Raw genomic sequence first — 21,429 nt, forward strand, 5'->3', positions numbered from 1 at the left:
TAAGATCGGTGATGGTCTCCAAGGATGCACCAAGAATCGAAGCTATCTTCACACGAAAAGACATGGCCCAATTTGTCAAGCCAAAAATGCGCGCTTCTTCCTCATCATCATGATTGTAATTTTCCTTACCGAAAACATTTGCATATAAACATAACCACCCAACTCTTTTGCTAAGCTTACTCACATAAGTTTAACAATTTTTTACAATGAACTCAAAATCTTTAAATCCAATGCAACACAGCAATAGTAAGGTCCTAGCCTATAACTAGTTGAGGTTATTTTCTAATCCTGACAAAAGTAAAAGTGTCATCTTATCTTCACTTTCAACCATTCTTGACATACCCCGCCCAAACTACATGCTATCATGTTTTTCCCCTCAAGTCATCAGAGCCCAAGAGTAGATGCAGGTTCATGCGTAAGGTATGTCCATACAAATCTTCCTTTATCCCCAAGGCGATAGCCTAGTGGATAAGACTTTGGACTTTCTACGGGAGATCCTTGATTCAAATCCTCTTGGGGAGACATCTTATACTAAGGGTGTGCTCGTGTGTAGGTGGGCACATAGGTTGCCATCCGCACACCTTAGGCCATAATCGTTCAATCGTCACGGCGCTTGCTTACACCCTCGTCTTCGGTGATCTTGCGACGGCAACAAAGTGTAATGGTTGTCCTTCAAAGCTCACGCTCTGAATTAGGGACAATATTTGCCAAGGGACATCAAAGATCGTGACTCAACCTGCGACACCTAGTTCTACCAAAGCTGTGTAAGGTGTTCACTCCAATCGGTCGAGCAACTTACTTGTGGGGTTCGTCCCGCGGTTTGTAGGCCAATCTTTGGAAGGGAGGTACCCTTTGTGGTACTCTGGTGTGTGTGTGTGTGGTGAGTTGGGTAAAATTCGAATGTGCAACTAGGAATAATGGAATAAAAGACCTCATGCAAAAAATTAATAAAATAACAATCTTCCTTTTATTATTTCAATATTGAGTTTCTGCTGAGGTGAAGTCCACTGAGCCAGCCAGCCAGCCATAAAAACTAGTTTGGCATATATATGATTTTGAGAAGCAAGGCGTCGTCCAATCTAATCAGCTCGAAAGCGCCCATCCATTGTCGAGAGCTTTCGAAGTCCTCTTAGTTTCTGAGTAATGAGGTGATTAAATTTTCGGAGGATATATCGCTCGCTCACACGCAAGGACAGTGCAGTGAACAATTTCGGCTGTTTGGTACTACTGACAGCCTCAACAAGCTTTCGATCTTCCTCCACAGATTTTGTGCCATATGCCTTGTCTCGCCTATTGCATAGCCATAACAAGCCCTTGCATACCTCCGCTGTAAGAAATAATTCATGGAAGTCCCTTGTTTCTCGGTTTGATTCAATCAACCTGTGCCTTCCTCTCGATGGCAGTGACTCAAACTCTTCATCACGAGGACCAGCTTTCTTGTTCATTACTATAGCAATCACCTTATCAGTCCATTTGGACGCTTGCAGAAAATTTCCAGCTGCTTCTAGTTTATCAAGGGTAACATCAACTGCATGAAAAGCATCATCTGAAAGATGGAGGATGTAAAGAAAAAATAGTAGCTCAAGCTGTGGTTCTCCACTGGCCAAGATCTCAAAATATTCACTGTTCCGTGATTTGCAGGCTGTGCAGCCGTATTTTCTCCACAAACGCACTCGATTGCGCACATACCGTTTTGAGAAAAGTAACGTACAGTACTCTGTCACCAGGGTGTAGTCAATGTTAACAATATCATAAGGATTTTCAGGTTCCGTAAAGCCATAACGGTGCAACAGGGCAGCATTGCTTAGGTTGCCATATGTATTGAAAATCTGCACAAAATAACACCACAACTTAAGCACAACCTAACAAAGAGGCTACTGTGCATGAAGAATGACGCAACCAAATGGTCATTAAAGATACATGACCTTAATTTTTTAAAATCTCAGATCCATAATGCCGAAAGAAGGGCGAAAAAAAAAGCCCCCCCCCCCCCCCCCCCCCCCCCCCCCAAAAAAAAAAGTGCCCTTTTGTCTTCTTTTGAACAATCTACAAACCTTGGTGAATGCAGTAGTCACCCCTTTCCCCAACCAATTATGGTAACGTAGAATTCTCTGTAGAGCAATCTACAAATCCTAGTGAAGGCAATAGCCATTTTTCCTTGGGTGATTACAAAACTTTGTCAATATCATAACACCATGAACAACATCTTCACTTCTTTTAAAGTCTAGCTATAAGCACATCCTGACGTGGGCGACTAAGCTTAGCTCGTCCTACAAAAAGGTGGACCCGCAAGTCCTTAGTAGGTCTTCATGCTTTCTAAAGATTTGCTCTCTATCATGAATCAGGAGTCGACTGTTTTCTATTCAGACACTAATCAGAATTGTTTTACAAGGCACAAGGAGGGTGGATTCCATTAAGTCAAGTCACTGTCTCCTACAACTCTTCACTGTAGAAAATAAATGTTGAATGTATGTGAGCGCTCAATCATCCATTAGTTGGATGTGTCTTAGTGACAAATAATTGCTAGAACTAGATAACTAGATAAACTCTAAAGTTAGTTTGAGAGAGTAATTCTGGCCAAGTTCTTTTTTTTCCCCGAGAAAAGATCCTTTCATTAGTTATATAAAGACGCCCATAGGGCTACAAAAGATACTCTCCTGCTCACAAGAAAAACAGAGCAGTGGACAAAGCAAGGCAGCCCGGGAGACTCTCCCTAGGTGCTGAAAAGTACAAGCATCAGTACAAAGAACTGAGGGGCTAAATCATACAATAGGAGGGGGGAAAAGCCAAACAGGTGGCCTGTAATGCCAACGGGGGGACCCCGCGTGTAGGGTATAAAAGGGGCCCCTGCGCCAGGTGGTGTGGAAGGCCTGGCGCCGCAAGATCGCCTCATTCGAGTCACCCCAGATGCGGTCATACTGTCCTCGCAGGGTGTGGATCACCTCCTGCCAGATCCCCCGTACAGTCTCTGCTGGTGGCTCCAATCTCCCCTCAAAGGCCCTGAAACATCGGGCCCTCCAGGTGAACCAGATGGTGAGGCTGCTGAGGAGCTCCCATCGTAGATCCCTCTCCTGTGTCCAGTTGGCGGACGAGAAATCCGGTGAAGGAACAAGGCGAGGCTGGCCCCTAATGAATCTGATGGCCTGGCTGTCCTGCTCCGTCTCATAGCCCATAGTAGCAGGCCCTAACGAAGTCGACCAAGCAGCAGCACCCCACGTATACAAACCCTCTGGAGAGAGAGGGGCCAGAATACACAGCATCTGCAGCCAAATCTGCTGCGCCTGAGGGCAATCCCAAAGTAGGGTGGCCTCCACCGGACGCAGGCCGCCGGAAGACCGCTGTAGACAAGCCAAGTGCCAACTGCTGATCCCCTATGGGCGACTAGCCACTGGAAAGTCGAGATCCTGCAGGCCTGTCGACTAGCCCAGAGCCGGGCCCAAAAATCCTCCAAGAACTCCTATGAAAGTCCCTGTAGCCGCCAATGCCCCGCTGCAGCTGGAGAGACCATCCTCCTCGCCGTCAAAATATGCCATCCCAGCCGAACAGTATACTGGAAAAAGGTGATCTCTGTGGCCTCAAGGGCTGCATAAGGATCATGCCACTCGTACTCACTAGGGTCCCACTGTAGCCGGGCCAAGGGGCGCGCTGCATATGCCCATATGCGCCAATCCGGGAGCACATCTGCAGGGTCTGGGTCAATATGCCACTTCCGAGAAGCGGCGGCCACTACCCGTATCCTCTGAAAGGTGCACTCTGCAACCAAAGGCGACTCCACCTCCACTCTCTGAAGTCTGCCCTCATCCTGAATCTCATAGTAGAGGCAACTGCCATCCTCAGTGCAAGCTCTGACAGCAATCAGGATCTCCAACTGTGTAAAGGCTCCCATCCACCGTGGGGCCACTAGCTCGAGAGGCGTAAACCACTCCTCTGTGAGTGCCTCCTGAATGTCATCCCTCATAATCAACCCCCCTCTGAAGTGACTCAGCCTCTCCACCTGTATCTCCTCTGGGAGACTGCAAAAGGCCTGCCAGTCTCCAAAGCTACGTGCTGGGCCTGCCGCCAAAGGTCCCCAGGCTAGACGAGGCCGAGAACCCAGCATATGACCCTGCTCTGTGCGAACCGCTGGGCTCCAGATGAGCGGTTGTCTGGCCCGCTCCTCAACACAAGGAGGTCGTCGCTGAGAGAGCCCCGGTCTCAGCAGCTCCCAAGCTCTCAGGATGCTCAAAGCAAATCTGTCCTCCCATCCTCTACTGAGGCCTGTCCTCCTCATCTCTATGAAGATCCATCGAATCTCTGGTGCCCAAGTGCCCCCTGCTGGGGAAGCCCGAGCCTGCAGCTGCTGCAAGAGAAGCTCTTTCCAAGGCTCAGCGCCTGGAAGCAGCCCCCGAACGATAAGCTTCCCCAATAAGGCTCTACTCTGATCGACTGGATCTATAATGCCCAAGCCTCCCTGGGCCAGCAGAAGTGTAATAACTGCCCAAGCAACCTTTGCCCGAGCTGGCTAACCGTCCCGCCCGGACCAAAGAAAGTTCCTGATTAGGCTCTGTACCTCGCTGATGCAAGAACTCGAGAAGATCCAGCAAGACGTAATGTACCACATGGTCGCTAAAAGCACCTGATTTGTCACCACCACCCTCCCAACCAAGGAGAGCCGAGCTGTACTCCAATACAAAAGCTTCTTCCGAATGCTCAGAAGAAGTGGGGCAATCTGCTGCTCAGGTGACAAATCTAGTCCAATCTGGCATCCCAAATATCGCACTGCTGTGCCAGGAGGAATCCATCTAAAACCGGGGTCTGGGCTCCACGCCGGAGTGGGAGCGCTACTGATGCAAAAGGCCACTGTCTTGCGCCAATTGATCAATGCTCCCGAAGTTGCACTAAAAACCTGGAGCGACTGCTCTGCCCGAAGAAGATTGACCTCATGGCCATGCAAAAATAAGCCCGTGTCGTCAGTAAACTCAGCATCGAGTAGGTCCTCCCCCCGGACTGGGAGCTGGAGTCCTCTCAAACCAACCTCCTCTGCCGTCAAATACATGCTCATAGCCTCAGCAAAGAAGAGAAATAGAAACGGGGCGAGAGGACATCCCTGTCGGGCTGATCTGGTCAGCTCAAAACTCGGCCCCCGTCCTCCTGCAATCAACACCTGGCTACGAGCCGTGGAATACAGAGCCGTCACCCCTCTAATCCAACCTGGCTCAAAGCCCAGGCGAAGCATAGTGCCCTCTAAGAAACCCCAATCGACTCTATCGTATGCCTTCTCAAAATCGAGAAGCATCACGACCAAGTCCTCTCCAAGAAATCTAGCTCGGGCCGTCGCCTCCCAGAAGGTGAAAATGTTGTCAAGGATACTACGCTCCTTGACGAATCCTGTCTGGGTAGCATGAATCAACTCCCCCAGGCAGGGCTGGATCCTCAAACTCAAGGCCTTTGCTAAGACCTTGTAGACAGTATTGAGGATCGTAATAGGTCTCCAATGCCGAATATCATCTGATACTCCCTCCCCCTTGGGGATAAGAAAGATCAAGCCCTCTGAAAAGCTCTGTGGCATCACCCCAGTGTCCAAAACATACTGAAAGCCCCTGCGGAGGCCTGGCCCCAAAAGGTCCCAATAGCGCATAAAAAAGGCAGGCGTCAACCGTCCTCCCCTGGGCAACTATGGCGCGGCAGGACCCTCAAGGCCTCAGCAAGCTAAACCTCTGAAAGAGGCTCACCCAGAATTGTACGCATACGATCTGTGACCCTCCTCTGCACATGGGCCCACACAGTGTGTCTACAAGCATCCCGAGCCTCAGTGGCTGGCTCCGCTGAAAGTAGGTCTCTATAGAACCCAATGGCAATGGCTCTGATCTCCCCGGGCTCAGTAGCTACCGATCCGTCCGGCCTCCCAAGCTGACGGACTCCTGCTCGAGCATGGCGGGGTCCAGTGATCTCAAAAAACTCCCCAGTCACTCTATCACCAAACTGCGTCCACTGAGAGGCCTGGCGGCGATAGTAAAACTCATGTCTCTGCTCCTATGCCTCTCTAACCTCCTGGCGTGCCTGGCTCAGCTGGGACGCCACCCACTCACATGCAAGCTGCTGCTCCTGAAGGCGCTGGAGCGAAGCAAGGCTGCGTCTCAGCCGATGCTCCCGCTCGCGAGTCTCTGTCAGCCGTGTCAAAGCTGCCGCGTGCAGAAAAGAGCTAAGCTCGATGAGTCCCTGGGCACACTGGCCTGCTGCATCCTGGTCAGAGCACTGACTATCGTGCCAGATCCTCTGAATGTCCTCAGCGAGACTAGGATCTGTAAGTACCCTCTTTGGGATCCTCAACTGCAGGCTGGGCTCCCGTGTCCTCTCCTCAAGTGTCAAAATAACTGGTGCATGGTCTGAAAATGAGGTGCCAGCGAGAATGCCAACGGAGCCCCCTCGCTCCACTAACCAGTCACCCACATAAAAGTGATCAATCCGTGATAGATTAGTCCCTCCCTGCCGGCGATCCGACCAAGAGAAACTAAGACTGTCCTGAGAGCGGGAGAAGGCCCCATGCTGCCATGCATCAGTGATCCTCAGTGACATGCAAAATCTAATTCTGGCCAAGTTAACACAATTGGAAATTACTTAGATAAACTTCAGAAGAAAATCATTGAGATCCAGGATAGGTGAGATTAGTGTGCTCTTAATGGCAGTTCTGTGAAATTCTTCTCTATGTGAGTTTTTTGGGCTAGGAGTCTCTGTTTTTATTCTTTGTGAGCTAACTTCTTAATTTGTGAGGAATTTCTTTGTTAAAAAATTATATCATTTTTGTGAGAGAACACTATGTGAATCAAGGCAGGTAAAAGTCAGGTTTATGCCAATAATGTTTTTGCCTTCAACTTTAACCACACTTGTATGGTAACAAGTCTGTGTGGACAGCTCAGTGCCAATCAGCTGGCCACCTTCATTTGTTCCTTTGCTTGACTGCAAGCAGCCTTTCAGAGGGTCTTTGTGACGCCAACAAGTAGCCAGTTGTGTGGGCTTGCAACTCGGGGAGGGGAGGTCTGGAGTTCAAATCCCCACAAAGTTCAAACCCCTGTTGGTATTGTGGGCCAGAAACTGTAACGCCTTCAGGCAGGAAGACCTAGCCACCTCCGGGTGGGTACCAAATGGTAACTACAGAAGTATCTACTCAAGGAAAAACAAAAAAACAGGAATATTTGAGACGCATATATAGCCCACGAATCTCCAAGCTGGCATCTATGTGAGAAAGAGGCAGCTTGGTGACACAAAGTGTGTGCTAGCAGATAATTGTGGGCATCATCATCGCTTGTTTCTCTATATGGCATAGCTTGCAGGGCAGAAGATCAGCAACAACAGCATTGCAGTTCTTTTAAAAAAACAAAACCATGAAGGTTAACCTTCTTTCTCCGAAGGTGTACCTTCTACACTCAAAGTGTGGCAGAGTAGTCTGCCGAGATGTCCACCTCCCGTGGCGACGCCACTCAAGGCTTACTCCTAATCATGCGTGAGAACATCATAGCTTGTACCCTCTCTATCCGCCTCCAATCGTGCTCTCCCAAGCCTGGCCACCAAAAAGCAGCTGTACATCATGGCAGGTGTGACTTGTGTGTCAAAGAGATAGCTTTATGTGCTGGGTTCCTACAATAGTTCCATGAGGTAATTAAATCATGGAAAAGAAAATTAAAATGAAATGAGTGGCGACATATACAATAGAAAGGAGGGTTCTCCTGAGCCATTAAAGTTGTATCCACGCCTTGATAGTTTGGAGGAAGAGATTCAAACCCAATGCTTACCAAATCCACGTCATCTACTCAATCACCAATCCCACACAGCTCATCACACCTCTTTAAGGTTTGTCAAGCAAGACGTCACAATATCATGCTCATTCATTTTCAAATTGTGAAGCTTTTGCTTCAAATAAATCAACCTAGTTGACTTTGTTGCTTCATACATGCTGTGGAAGGTATCCCATGCCTCCATTGGGGAATTAGTTGTACTGATATGGTCCTCGACTGACATGCTAATCATGCACAATGCCCTCTGGGCTTTCCGGTGATACTCCTGTTTGAACCTACACTTGAGTTGCAGCAAGCTTTGCTTGCTCTTCGTGTGATTACTTTCTCATCATCAATGGATGTTCCTTCTTTGCTTTGGTGATAGGCGAGTTGCGTATAATGACGTGAAGATGCCAACAGGCGGTGACAAGCGTTTCAGAGGTGGCACAAGCATTGAATGGACAATGCAGAAAACCCTAGAATGACCTAACCCTAGGCGGCTAACCTTAGCTCTAATACCATTTGATGTTATTAGGGTTAGCACAGAATAGTGACTATGGAGGCTTGAAGATATCCATGGTGTGTATGTAGAGAGAGAGAGAGAGAGAGAGAGAGAGAGAGAGAGAGAGAGAGAAACCGTCAACTCCATCATGCATAGTATGGACTAGATACTACGACATCTCCACTAGCGTCATCATTGCCCAATAGTGGGTGTAGAACTTGGTATCGATATATGCTCCCACACACAATGGAGAACCAATGACAGTGATTGCATGTACAATGATATTGATTGATAATAAAAACTTCAAGGAGTACAGTGCTTTTTTTAGGCTTGAAAGCCGTATCTTTGACACATAACATTGACTGAGGCAATGACACATGGCTACGCCTATGACATCATTGCTTATCACACACACACTCACATAAGTGAGTATTCACACACACATGCAAGGGCTGTTCACACACAAACAAAATTATGTACACAAACAAGGGTACACGTATACGATGAGTACACACACACATACCCCGAGAAACACCCAAAGTGTTTTAGCATCGACTTCAACTTGGCCAGTGCTGCAGGTGACTACTGTACACAGTCCGTACAATGTCCGTACTATCCATACAAATGATGTGGCAATCTGTACAAGTCGTTCAGCAGTAAGACAGGGTACAGATATGGTCGTACAGCAGTGGAGAGGATTGGAGAGCATCTGAATGGTAGGTGCCTTCATCTAGGGATTAGTTTGGAGAGGCTGGTAGGTTAGGTAGGTGGCCATGTGAGCGGATTCTCCGCATCTTTGCTATGGACAGGGCATCGACCCCGGATTATCACTTGGGGTACTGTTGCTTGGGCCACCGAGGCTATAGAGTGGTCAGGACTTATGAGGAGGATGGGGGAGGCCATGCCCTTCAGGTCTCCCACCATCGTATTGCAATAGTACCAATCACAGCCCCACCTGTAGGTGTTTGGTGTCCAGGCTCATGCCAGCATTGGGAGATTTGCAGTAGCATAGTAGCGTGGCACATCTAGTGTGCTAGATGTAGCGAGGCCATCGAGGGTACCCTCACTCCGCCGACTAAGACCATTAGGAGCATATGACTCGACATCATTCACACCCTCCGCGGTCAGTGGGGGAAGCTGCAGGGAGGTTCTGACCGCATGCGGAAGCGGAGGGAAGCCTTCTTGAGACTTTGGAGGCCTGGCCCTTTCCTCACAGATAGAGGCGGTGACCCCATTTGGCACACAGGCCCCCTGTATGAGATAGCCTTCTCCTCATAGAGCGGCCAGCCAGAGGAGAAGCATCTCTCCCCCTTATGATCACTTGTTTCTCGCCCTTATAGGTGAGTTTGTATTTAGCCCTTCATGGTTGTACTTAGCCCTTTGTGGCTGGTTTCTCTTTAACTAATTGAAGGATCTTTTTCCCAGAAAAAAAAAGGTAGGTGGCCATGTGGGGAATCCACTACCAGTGTTGGGCACACTTGCTATAAAATGATCAAGGGCACCCATACAAGGCGAAAGAAGGGCGTCTGGTACAAAAGGAGGTAGAGGATGCCCAAATTTCACAAGTGCCCACATCAATAGTGTTCAGTGTTCACACACACCTATTAATGTGTTTCAACACACAAAGTTGAAAATTTGTGCAAGTCCACAACAAGGCTTCAAAACTGAATTCTAGCATCACTTTGGAGCCCTGCAAAATATCAACCACTTGTCAACAGACAATAGTATTCTCACATGCCAGCAGACGACTCAAGCATGTAAACATGAGTAGTGCAAATGCATGTAAAGTTGGAATCCCCAGTTCTCAATGCTTGTTCCTAGCTAGATGGACATACAGTCTCACTCGACACCATTTAGGAAAAGGGGTCAGGACCAAATGGTAACAGATATCCAAAACATCAATGTCCTAAGAAGCAGGCTTCTCCCACAAGTATTCCCGCCTCTACAGCTACAGTAGTTAACAACCCCAACTCCTCCACCTCCACAAACACCTGCAGTGGACATTCTCATCATGTCAGACATTAGTAACCACTCGGCCACCCATGAGAGCTCCTCAGAGGATACTCCATCAAAAATCCCCCCCAAAAAGAGTAGAGCAAAGGCTTGCAAAACTCAACCATTCGAAGAATACCAAAAGGACTACCAAAATTTATCCCCACTAGGCGACATTCTCATCATGTCAGACATTAGTAACCACTCGGCCACCCATGAGAGCTCCTCAGAGGATACTCCATCAAAAATCCCCCCCAAAAAGAGTAGAGCAAAGGCTTGCAAAACTCAACCATTCGAAGAATACCAAAAGGACTACCAAAATTTATCCCCACTAGGCCCAGAAAGTGCTCTCATGTGTGCGAATACACAATGTTCATTCCCAAGTAAAGAATGACAACAGGACAAAATTCAAGTCACATACCATACAGGGAATTGCTACAAAGTGGCCAGAAGGCCTCATGTCTACCCTACCCTGGAGAAGATCTGCCTTGGAGGATTAGCTCAGTGACCAAAATGGGTCCAGATGTGAGCCTTGGCCAAAATGAAGCACACCAAGCAATACGATTAGGCCGAACACTTTTACAGAAAGCTAAGCTCCAATTCACTCGGAGCTTTGACAAAGGTATTGTACCATGCAGCTGGGCGGATGAATTTGCATGCCCCACACTTGTTAGCACGAGAGCAATCCAGGCAAGCAGAGGAATTCCTCACCACCTTGCCTTCAAGCTCTTTGACTCCCCACCGCAGAAAAGAAGAAAAGGCCACACAAAGCTGGGCCTAGAAGAGAATCCTTTATACCAGGACTCTCCCACTTACAGTGTCATTCTTGAAACCCCACCTTGCACTACATCAGGCCCATGGGAGGGTTCCCAACTACAGAGTGGGTCCAGCTAGGAAGTTTGCCAAGCGCTAACAAATTCAATCCGGACCGAAGCCAAGTGCCAGATTTGGATGCAGGTGTTGTAAACTTGCTGGAACAGGTGGTTCAGCACACCAAGGACCTCTTGGTCAGGCGGCAGAAGCAGTTAATCCGAGCACAGTTGCACAAAGGGCTTACACAGCAGCCCTCAAGGAAAGACATAACACCACTCCCTCCCAATATCATTCTTAAACCCCACCTTGCACTACACCAGGTCCATGGGAGAGCTCCCAAGTACAGCATGGCTCCAGATAGGAAGCTTGCAAAGCGCTAGCAAATTCAATCCAGACAACTGCAATAGTCCCAGGCCAAGTACCAGATTTGGATGCAGGTGTTGTTGACTTGCTGCTACAGGTGGATCACACCACCAAGGTCCAAGGGAAGCAGCTACTCCAAGCACAGCAGGCTCTCCTTGCACAAAGGGCTTACACAGAAGCCCTCAAGGAAAGACATAACGCCACTGCCTCCCAATACAAACAGCCTCACCCTTTCCGTGCTCAAGAAAGATGCAGAGACTGAGCAGCTCATGGCCGAAACTAGGAAATTGAAGGTGAGGTGGCTGGCTCTGAAATGGAGCTCAAAATCACCAAAACCACACCCAGCAACCCACGAAAGGCAGTGGAGTGGCTGGGAAGAGAAATGGATAAGGTCAAGAAAGAAAGTGATGATGTAGTTCAGAATGCAGCTCACCAAAGCGAAGGTCCACCAGGATGTGCTCAAGGTGAAGGATCAAAAGATCATTAGTTTACAAGATCACCTTCAAGCTACCAAGGAGGCAGATCCATCCACTGGCGATCCTAATGCAGCTTTAGACAACAAGGTTGATGTTCTTTTGTCTGTAAATGCAGTGTTTGCCAAGCTTACTGTACCTCCTCACACAACCCTTAGCCTTCTCCCTCTCTATTTCAAAGCCCTTGCCCTCTTTTTCCTCCAGTTACCTCAACCACCCTCTTGAAACCGATACTTTTGTTGAGCTAATAAGCAAGCCTATCAACATCTCTTTCCCCTCCTTGTCTGTGCTCTTCTTCCAACAAATCTTCCAACAACCATTCACACTCACACACCCCACCGATATCCATAACTTCCTTGTTCACCCCATCGTCTACAATCTGGAGAGTTGGTACCGGATACTCAAGTTGTCCAAAAATCCTGCTGATAATAGCTACCTTGAGTTCAGCAAGCCCACAACATTGGATATCTACTAGGCAAACACAAAGCTCTAAGTCCTGATTGAGGCACTTGAATGGCTTTGTGGTAATAGCTAGCGCTTGTCCAAGGAACCAAAAAAAAAAAAAAAAAAATCTCAAAGGATGACATAGAGCAGGCACTCTAGGCCCTCCTCGTCTGGAACTTAGGGTGACCAATGATCTTTTCACTTCGTTTGGCCCCGGCTCCCCACCACACCCCGACTCTCCCAAATTGGAACAGACGCACCAAATAAATGGCAACAGCTAGATGCCAATCATTGTCTCCCTAGCCCTGCACAATTTCTTGGACTTAATTTTCTCAAAGGATGAGCTAGAGCACGCACTATAGGCCCTCCTCTTCCAGAACTTAGGGTGACCCACCACACCCCAACTCTTCCAAAATGGAACAGTGTCATGTGCACAGAGTGTATCTACCGTGTGCGTGTAGCACACAAGACTAGCTTCGAGGCTTGGGGAAGCTTGGAGCTAGGCAGGCTGATTGGCGAGCTGGACTAGGGATAGACTGACGGGCGGGCACCTAGGTATGGACGGGCCAGCACCCAAGTGTGGACGCCCGATGACCGGCCAAGAGCCTATAAAAGGGTGGCCAAGGTTAGTCAATAGTTCATAGAGTCTCGCGTGTCTTTGTGAGAGCTCTATGGTCAGGAGCCTGGATCTAGTGCAAACGAGCACCTGCTTTATGCAGCCGAGGCCGGCAGTAGTCTTGAGACCCGCGAGGGTAGCTCCGTGGCGGTATGGGATGTCACGGGATAGAGACTGGTCGGTACGTCTTGCTAGTTAGCTCAGCTCGTGGCTCGGTGGGGACAGCCAAGACTTCTGGGTTTTGTCCACGGCTGTCAAGGTTGGCTGGTGAGTCAAGCCTACACCCCCTTCACGTTATTTGGCTTTGTTTTGCAGGTTTCGAGTCTTGTATCAAGAGCGTTCTTTGAGGAGATCCTTGGGGATTTGATAGTGGTATCAGAGCATGCCTCCAAGAACGTGCAAGTCGGTAGGTAGAGAAGAAAGGTATAAATTCGAGAAGACTGCTGTTTTTACGTGCATACTGCTGTTTTTTTTTTCAGAATTCAGCATGTTATGTTTGCATCGTTGGAACCCAAGTGGGTTGTGGTCATGGAACGGGTTGTCTTGTTAAGCAAGAAAAAGAGTTGTTTTTGGCAAGGGGCTATTGTGAATCAACAAACCAAAGAGAAAAGTATGAGTCTGTCGGCTGTGTGAACCAGTTGGCAGTGTGAATAGCAAGAGAAAAGAGAGAAGAGGAGAAGAGACTCCTTGCGACTGTGTGGTTCAGCGAGGAAAAGCTAACGCAAGCATGCTGGTCAGCTATGCATGCCTGGCGGCTGTGTAGGCTGCGCAGTCCATATGAGGGAACATAGCAGCCAAAGATCCCCACGACTCAGTCGACGGTGTGTAGGTGAGAAGCGCTGCAAATCGGCGATCGCTGTACTGCAGAGAAAAAGAGGAAAGCGCTCAGCGATCAGCCGAACAGGTGGCAGCCGTTTTTTTTTTTTAATTCTTAGCCTTTGTTTTTTGAACCTACGTTGAGGAGTTTTAAAAACAACTTTTCAAAAAGCGTGTATTTTTAAGGAAAAAAAAGCATGTGGATTTTTTTAGCTTCTATGCGACTTGTTATGCTTGTGTGTTTTTTAAAGTGTTTTTTTTTTTCAAGCCTTATGTGTGGCTTTTATAAAAGCCCTCAAGCATGGTTTTTTTTTTTTTTTTTTTTTAAACACACAAAAGCAACGCATAAAAACACGTTTTTTGGAAGGCCTATACAAGACGCCTAAAGTGGGCTTCTTGCCACACATCTCCTCGTACTCTCTAGCACTCTTCCTTATTCAAAGCCAAGCTTTTCTCTCACCTTGCCCTCTTCAAGATGTCGACCCAAGAATCGGAGATGAAACCCATTCCCGAACGTGAAGACCTACCGGCTACTGAGGCCGCCGATGGCGATCTTTTCGACGATTTTGTATCCAAATCTGATTTTTAGGAGTTTAAAATTGCTTTCGAAGCTTCTTTCTCGGAGTGACAGGCACAAGTCGCCGCGCAAATGCGGCCTTTACATAATTCCATCTCTTTATTGACCACTACCCTGTCTACTCTCTCGGGCATGGATACCTTGGCATCTGCTGTAGGCCCCAACATTACTCCGGAACAGTTTGAGGGCGAGCAAAAGCAACGTACCAAGGAGACTGTGGACACATGGCTACATAAGTGGCAGGTCCACTTCAAGTTTCATCCATATGACGATGGAAAAAAGATTCAGTTAGCAGCAGGTTTCCTCTCACGCAAAGTTTTGCTTTGGTGGAAAGAACTCAAACCTAAACCAACAACCTAGGCACAGTTTGAAAAAGTCTTCAAGAAAGAATTCCTCAAGAAGGAGGATGACTACAATATCGTTGCTCAGTTTGCCAGTTTGACCATGACCTCACAAAACCTCACTTATGAGGTTTACCTCCAGAAATTTAGAGACTTGCAGCAGATGAAAGCTACGAAGATGGATTCTACTACTCTTTTGGGTTTCTTTGTAGCTGGTTTACCCCACTCGTAAGGTTTACAGGTCAAAAACAATAAATGTAAAACTTTGGACGAGGCCATTCATTCTGCTCGTATTTATGACGATACAATGGTCTCTTCCAAATCTAAACCCGTGTGACCGAGCAAGGGAACACGCACAAAAGAAAGTTATCCGCGCCGATGGCTAGCACGACAGAACGAAAGTCTTCGGACCAACCTTTGAAGAATTCTACTTCGACCCCAGCAAAGAAAAACCGTCTCCTCAAGGCTTTGAAGCTCAAGAAGAAGGGACGTTGCTTCATCTGCGAAGAAAAAGGACATGCGTAATGAGTGCCCGAAGAAGAAGGGTGCAAAGACCAACGCATGACCCACGACGAAGGCAGCCAACCAGTTGTCTTTACACAGGTACTTCAGTCACTGTACATTCTCGCCCTAGTTCATGTTCTGATTGTATGTTTAACTCTAAAGTTTTTGGGTTGCATGATCTTCTTCGAGTTTATGGAGGAGTGAATGGCCATAGAATCCACATTCTTCTGGACCCTAGCAGCCCACATAACTTTGTTAATTACAAACTTGTGTATAAATTGGGTCTGGACACAACACCTAGCGATAGATCATACCTACGAGGTATGCCTACCTGCGGGTGAACAAGTATGCGATCAAAAGGTGGAGAAGCTACCGATATGGATTCAAGACTATGACGATATTCTGGAGTGCTATGTTATGCATCTAGAGCATGTAGACTTGTTATTAGGGATTGAGTGGTTTAAGAACCTTCAGGTCAGATAGATTGGTGAACGATCTTTTTTGTGAACATTTGGGGAAATTCGTGGTTGTGTTCCTGGATGATATTTTAGTATATAATGACAGAAATCATTTACTTGGGACATAAGATCACAAGAGACGGGTTGAGCATTGACTATGACCAAGTTCAGAAGGTTCTGGCCTAGCCTATACCGCAGACAGTGAGACAACTTCGTTCTTTTCTCGGTTTTGTTGTTTTTCTTCGGAAATCTGTACGGGAATACTCTCAGCTCACACTACTGATGACCGACTTGTTGAAAGGTCGTGGACGTAAGTCAAATCAACCTATCACTTGGAATAACGATCTGGATATGGCCTTCAGACTTTTGAAAGATAAAGTCAAGGAAGCACCTACCTTAGCACTACTTGATCCTAGTAGGCCTTATGTTCTTGAGACTGATACCAGTGACTATGCAATCGAGGCTGCTCTATTCCAAGTTGGTAGACCTGTTGCTTTCGAGAGGAGAAAGCTGGACGACACTCAATCTCGTTGGCCAACCCTTGAGAAGGAACTTTATGCTGTCATTCACGCTCTCAAGGTTTAGAGGCATTATTTATATGGCTCCAAGTTTGTAGTATTGACTGATCATCAGTCAATCAAGTATGTGTGTGATGTCGATGATTTGCGAGGAAGAAACACTCGATGGTGAAGGCAATGAAGTGTTAGGGTTAGGGTTTACAGGAGCTTCAAGCAGGCGTGGAAACCAAGAGAGAGAGAGAACACGACTTCAGTCTATTGCTTGATGATCAAAGTGAAGTACAATAGCCACATAATAGTGACCCTAAAGATAAGTGTTCACATGTCCGGCCATAAAATGTGTCGGGTGGACCAAAACACTTATAAACTGCATATAAGTGAAACTGAGCTAAACTGGGGGAAAAAACCTCCACTAACTGAAGTAAAAAGTGCCCCAGTAATCTACTGATGATCACTAGCACTCCTCTGGGTGCATATGATACCAAATGAAGGCAATGAAGTGTTAGGGTTAGGGTTTACAGAAGCTTCAAGCACGCGTGGAAACCAAGAGAGAGAGAGAACACGACTTCAGTCTATTGCTTGATGATCAAAGTGAAGTACAATAGCCACATAATAGTGACCCTAAAGATAAGTGTTCACATGTCCAGCCATAAAATGTGCCGGGTGGACCAAAACACTTATAAACTGCATATAAGTGAAACTGAGCTAAACTGGGGGAAAAAACCTCCACTAACTGAAGTAAAAAGTGCCCCAGTAATCTACTCATGATCACTAGCACTCCTCTGGGTGCATACACAGCATAAAACCCAACAAACCCCCCTGGAGTGATATGTGATCACTGTACATCATCCACCAAAAGGAAACAAATTCAAAGCACTGTGGAATGCTTCAAATTTCGGACGTGGTAATGCCTTGGTGAAGATGTCTGCCACATTCTGATCTGTAGGACAGTAGATCAGACTGATATCTCCTGCCCCTGGAGTCTCTCCCGAACAAAATGATAGTGAATCTCAATGTGTATCGTGCGAGCATGAAACACAGGATTCCTGGCCACAGCAATGGCACTCTGACTATCAGTATAGATAGGTGTAGGCTCCTCCATTGAAATATCCATATTAGTCATGAGACGACGCAGCCAAACACACTCAACAGTAGTAGTGTAGGCTGCTCTGTACTCTGCCTCACAAGACGAAGTGGCCACTGTGGTCTGTTTCTTGCTTAGCCAAGAAATGCATGAAGAGCCAAGAAAGAAACAATTTCCACTAGTGGAATGTCTGGTATCAGAATCACCAGCCCAATCTGAATCACTGTAAGCGTATAACTGCATGTCACCCCCCTCAGGATAAAGCAATCCAAGAGACAAGGTACCCTGCAAATAACGGAATACACGCTTCACAGCTTGCCAATGTGACAACCGCGGGCTGTGCATAAATCTGCTCAACTGAGAGACTGCATACTGAATATCTGGCCTTGTATTACACAAGTAAATAAGGCACCCAACAGCCTGAGCATATGTAGTGGTATCAAAGGAAACACTGTCATCTTGTAGTGACAGTTTCATCCCAGGCTCCATAGGAGTACTAATAGGCTTGCAATCCTGAAATTTAAACTTCTCCAGAAGTTTAGTAACATAACGTGATTGCAACAACCCAATGCCTCTGTTATCCTGCACAAACTGTATGCCCAAATAGTAATGTACAAGCCCCAAGTCAGACATGTCAAATGTCTGTTGCAGTATCTCCTTAAAAGCAATTTTGTCATCATTTGATCCCATGAGCAAGAGATCATCCACATAAAGACTGATGACCAGCAGATCTGTCTCTTCTTTCTTTACATACAGAGTGGCTTCTGATGGACTGTTCACAAATCCCTGAGTGAGTAGAAAAGCATCTATTTTTGCATACCAAGCTCGTGGAGCTTGTTTCAAACCATACAAGGCCTTTTTCAGCCTGCAAACTTTCCCCTCATGACCATGTTCTGCAAATCCCATGGGCTGAAATACATAAACTTCCTCCTCGAGGTCCCCATGTAGGAATGCAGTCTTTATGTCCAACTGGTGAACAACCCAACCACGATGTGCAGCCAATGTAATGACACACCTAAGTGTCGACATACGGGATGTAGGAGCAAATGTCTCCTCATAATCAATGCCCTTCTTCTGTGCATAGCCCTTTGCAACTAGACGGGCTTTGTACCTGTCAATGGATCCATCTGCATGTCTTTTCAACTTATAGACCCATTTAGTACCAATTGCTTTCTTGCCTTTGGGCAGATCAACCGAATCCCATGTTTGATTCCTTTTAATAGAATCAAGCTCATCCTGCATGGCTTTGTTCCAATGCACATTATCTCGTGCATCCACAAATGAATCAGGCTCATCATCATCCTGTAAACTGGCTGCCATAACCAGATTCAAATCCATGATGTGTGCATGCTCATTGGTCCTTGTCTCCCTACGAGTACGACCAGCAAGAGGACCCTCTAAATGGCTGTCCTGTAATGTCCTCAAATACCATCTAGGTATGTGTCTGACCTGTGGTGCCTGCTGCCCCATATTTGGTTCAGCTTCTGGCTCATTTTGCTGCTAAATTTCTGCACCACCTACATCATTTGCTAGCTGTCCTGTACCCTCATTAGTTGGATCACCAACTGTGGAATGAAATTCCATAGGTAGTAGACCTTCAAACACATCATTTTCAGCCTGATTTGCCTCATAACCAGCCATGGATATTTCTGATTTTTCATCAAAAATCACATCCCGACTAGTGAATATCTTCCTGGATAGTGGGTCATATAACCTGTAGCCCTTGCTCTCATGGCTATACCCAACAAAAATGCATTTTGTGGCTTTATCATCCAGCTTCCTCCTCAACTCTTTGGGTAAGTGTGCATATGCAAGACACCCAAAGATACGAAAATGCGATACAGAAGGCTTGCGGCCATGCCAAGCCTCAAAAGGAGTAATAGAAACCAATGCCTTTGTGGGACATCGATTCAAAATATGACAAGCACACATGACTGCTTCCACCCAAAAGATATGTGGTAGCCTTTTTGCCTTTAGCATACATCTGGCCATCTCCATGAGTGACCGATTCTTCCTTTCTGCAACCCCATTCTGCTGTGGAGTGTAAGGAGTAGTATACTGATGTTTTATACCTCTACTCCCAAGAAAGGAATTCAGCATATGTGACATATATTCCCCCCCTCGGTCAGAACGGAGAGTCTTGACCTTGCATCCTGACTCTGTCTCAGCAAGTGCTACAAAGGCCAAAAATGCATCATATACCTGTGATTTCTGTGTCAAAGGATAGACCCAGCAAATACGAGAGAAGTCATCAATAAATGTTGCAAAATAGAAGCAACCACCTAATGACTTCGTTTGCATGGGACCACAAAGATCACTGTGTATAAGTTGCAACTTTGCAGTTGCTCTTAGAGCCTGATCACGTGGGAAGGAAAACCTGTGCATTTTTCCCAAAATACATCCTTCACAAATGTGATCTGGAGGCTTCTCCATGAGAGGTAGATCTGTAAACATGTTATGTCGCTGCATAAGCATAAGACTACCAAAATTTACATGCCCCATGCGAGCATGCCATAACTCCGCATCAACCATAGCTGGAGTAAGAGTGAATGCATGATAAACAGACTGATCCACTGGCTGAAATGCATCCAACTGATAAAGTCCATAACATAATGTACCAGTAAGCATCAAGGTCAAGGCATTAGCTTTGTCCCTGACCATGCATTTATCATCATCAAAGTGGACTTGCATACCACAATGTGCTAAAGAAGAAATGGACAACAAATTCTTCTTTATCCCTGGTACATATAAGGCATCTGTAAGGCGGAGAATGGAGCCATCAATGGCTGTAAGCTGAATCTCCCCAATGCCTCGAACTGGATATGAAGCATTGTTGGCACACTGAACAGTTTTGCCAACAGGGGCAGGGCCAACATGACTAAACAAATCCCTGCGAGATGTAATATGCTTTGAGGCACCACTATCAAAATACCAAGTACATGCATGCTCTGTCAAACTGAGTGCCTGTGAAGACCAAGAGGCATCATAGCTGCATGTATAAAAACAGTAATCCCTGTCCTCAACAAAAGAAGCAGTCTCTGGAGGAGCTTTAGAAGCATCATTAACTGACATCCCAGCTTCCTTTGCCTTCTCTTTGGCAATCCTCTTCCTACATTCCGTGATGTAGTGACCTCGCTTCTTACAGTAATGACATTTGCCCTTCTTCTTGGGCTGTCCATCACCTTTCTTGGTATCCTGTGAAGAACCACCATCACCTGAATTTTGATTTGAACTCTTTGGCTGAGTTTTTCCTTTCCCCTTTTGACCTGTAGTAAATGCTTGTTCAGCATTTGTGTTCATATTCATATTCTTCCTCATTTGCTCGTCTTGTAGTAAGAGAGCAACAAGTTCCTGATACTTGAGGGGTTCAACAGCATTCCTCATGCTGAGGTTCAAAGAGGTATGAAAAGCCAAGTAAGATCTTGGCAAAGAGTGCAAGATGGTGGACACAAGCTGTGTCTCAGGAATAATCTCATCCACATTGATGAGTTGCTCTCTCAAATCTTGCAGCTTGTTTAAGTGGCTAGACATATCATCTCCCTCATTCATTTTTTGATTTTCCAGCTCTCTTTTCCAGCTTGTTTAAGTGGCTAGACGTATCATCTCCCTCATTCATTTTTTGATTTTCCAGCTCTCTTTTCCAGCTTGTTTAAGTGGCTAGACATATCATCTCCCTCATTCATTTTTTGATTTTCCAGCTCTCTCATTACGAGCAGCATACATCTGCTCCAAAGTCACCCATGCATTCTGTGAAGAGCCAGCTGAACGAATATGAGGTATAATGGACCTCTGTACTGACAATGCAATGAGTGACAAAGCTTGTGCATCCCTGGCATCCCATGTCTTTTGAGCATTTGTTCTTTGAACAGGCAATGGCTGTCCTGGAGCCTGTACCTGTTGTCCTCGTCCACGAGCACCCCCTTGGGGAGGAGTCTCTGGAGCCAATGGACCTGGACATGGTTCATCACCACTAACAAAATCCCAAAGACCTTTTGCCACAAGCACATTTTTCAGCATAAAACTCCACAAGGAGTAGTTCGTGCCATCCAATTTGTCTTCCTTAGACAAATATGTGAATACATCACTTTGCTATTGATTTGCCATTATGCTTACGCACAATGTTGTACCTGTTTATCAAAAAACCCAATAGCAGAAACCCTGAAAATAACTGTACTCC

At 46.6% G+C, this 21,429-nt stretch overlaps 1 protein-coding gene across 2 annotated transcripts in view; it reads right to left on the reverse strand.

Annotated features, from left to right (window-relative positions):
• Positions 1-944: 944 nt before the first annotated feature.
• The window catches only part of LOC147611833 (SET domain-containing protein), a 66,865-nt gene continuing 46,380 nt past the window's right edge, over positions 945-21,429 (reverse strand). For both annotated transcript variants that reach the window (XM_086783680.1, XM_086783679.1), the window contains exon 5: positions 945-1,829. In XM_086783680.1, coding sequence (XP_086639806.1) covers positions 1,080-1,829 — 750 coding nt within the window. In that variant the 3' untranslated portion in view covers positions 945-1,079. The remainder of the gene's footprint in view (positions 1,830-21,429) is intronic.

Source organism: Cibotium barometz, chromosome 46, assembly GCF_041138505.1.
Source record: "Cibotium barometz isolate CiBa-2024 chromosome 46, ASM4113850v1, whole genome shotgun sequence".
NCBI classification, from domain to species: Eukaryota; Viridiplantae; Streptophyta; class Polypodiopsida; order Cyatheales; family Cibotiaceae; genus Cibotium; species Cibotium barometz.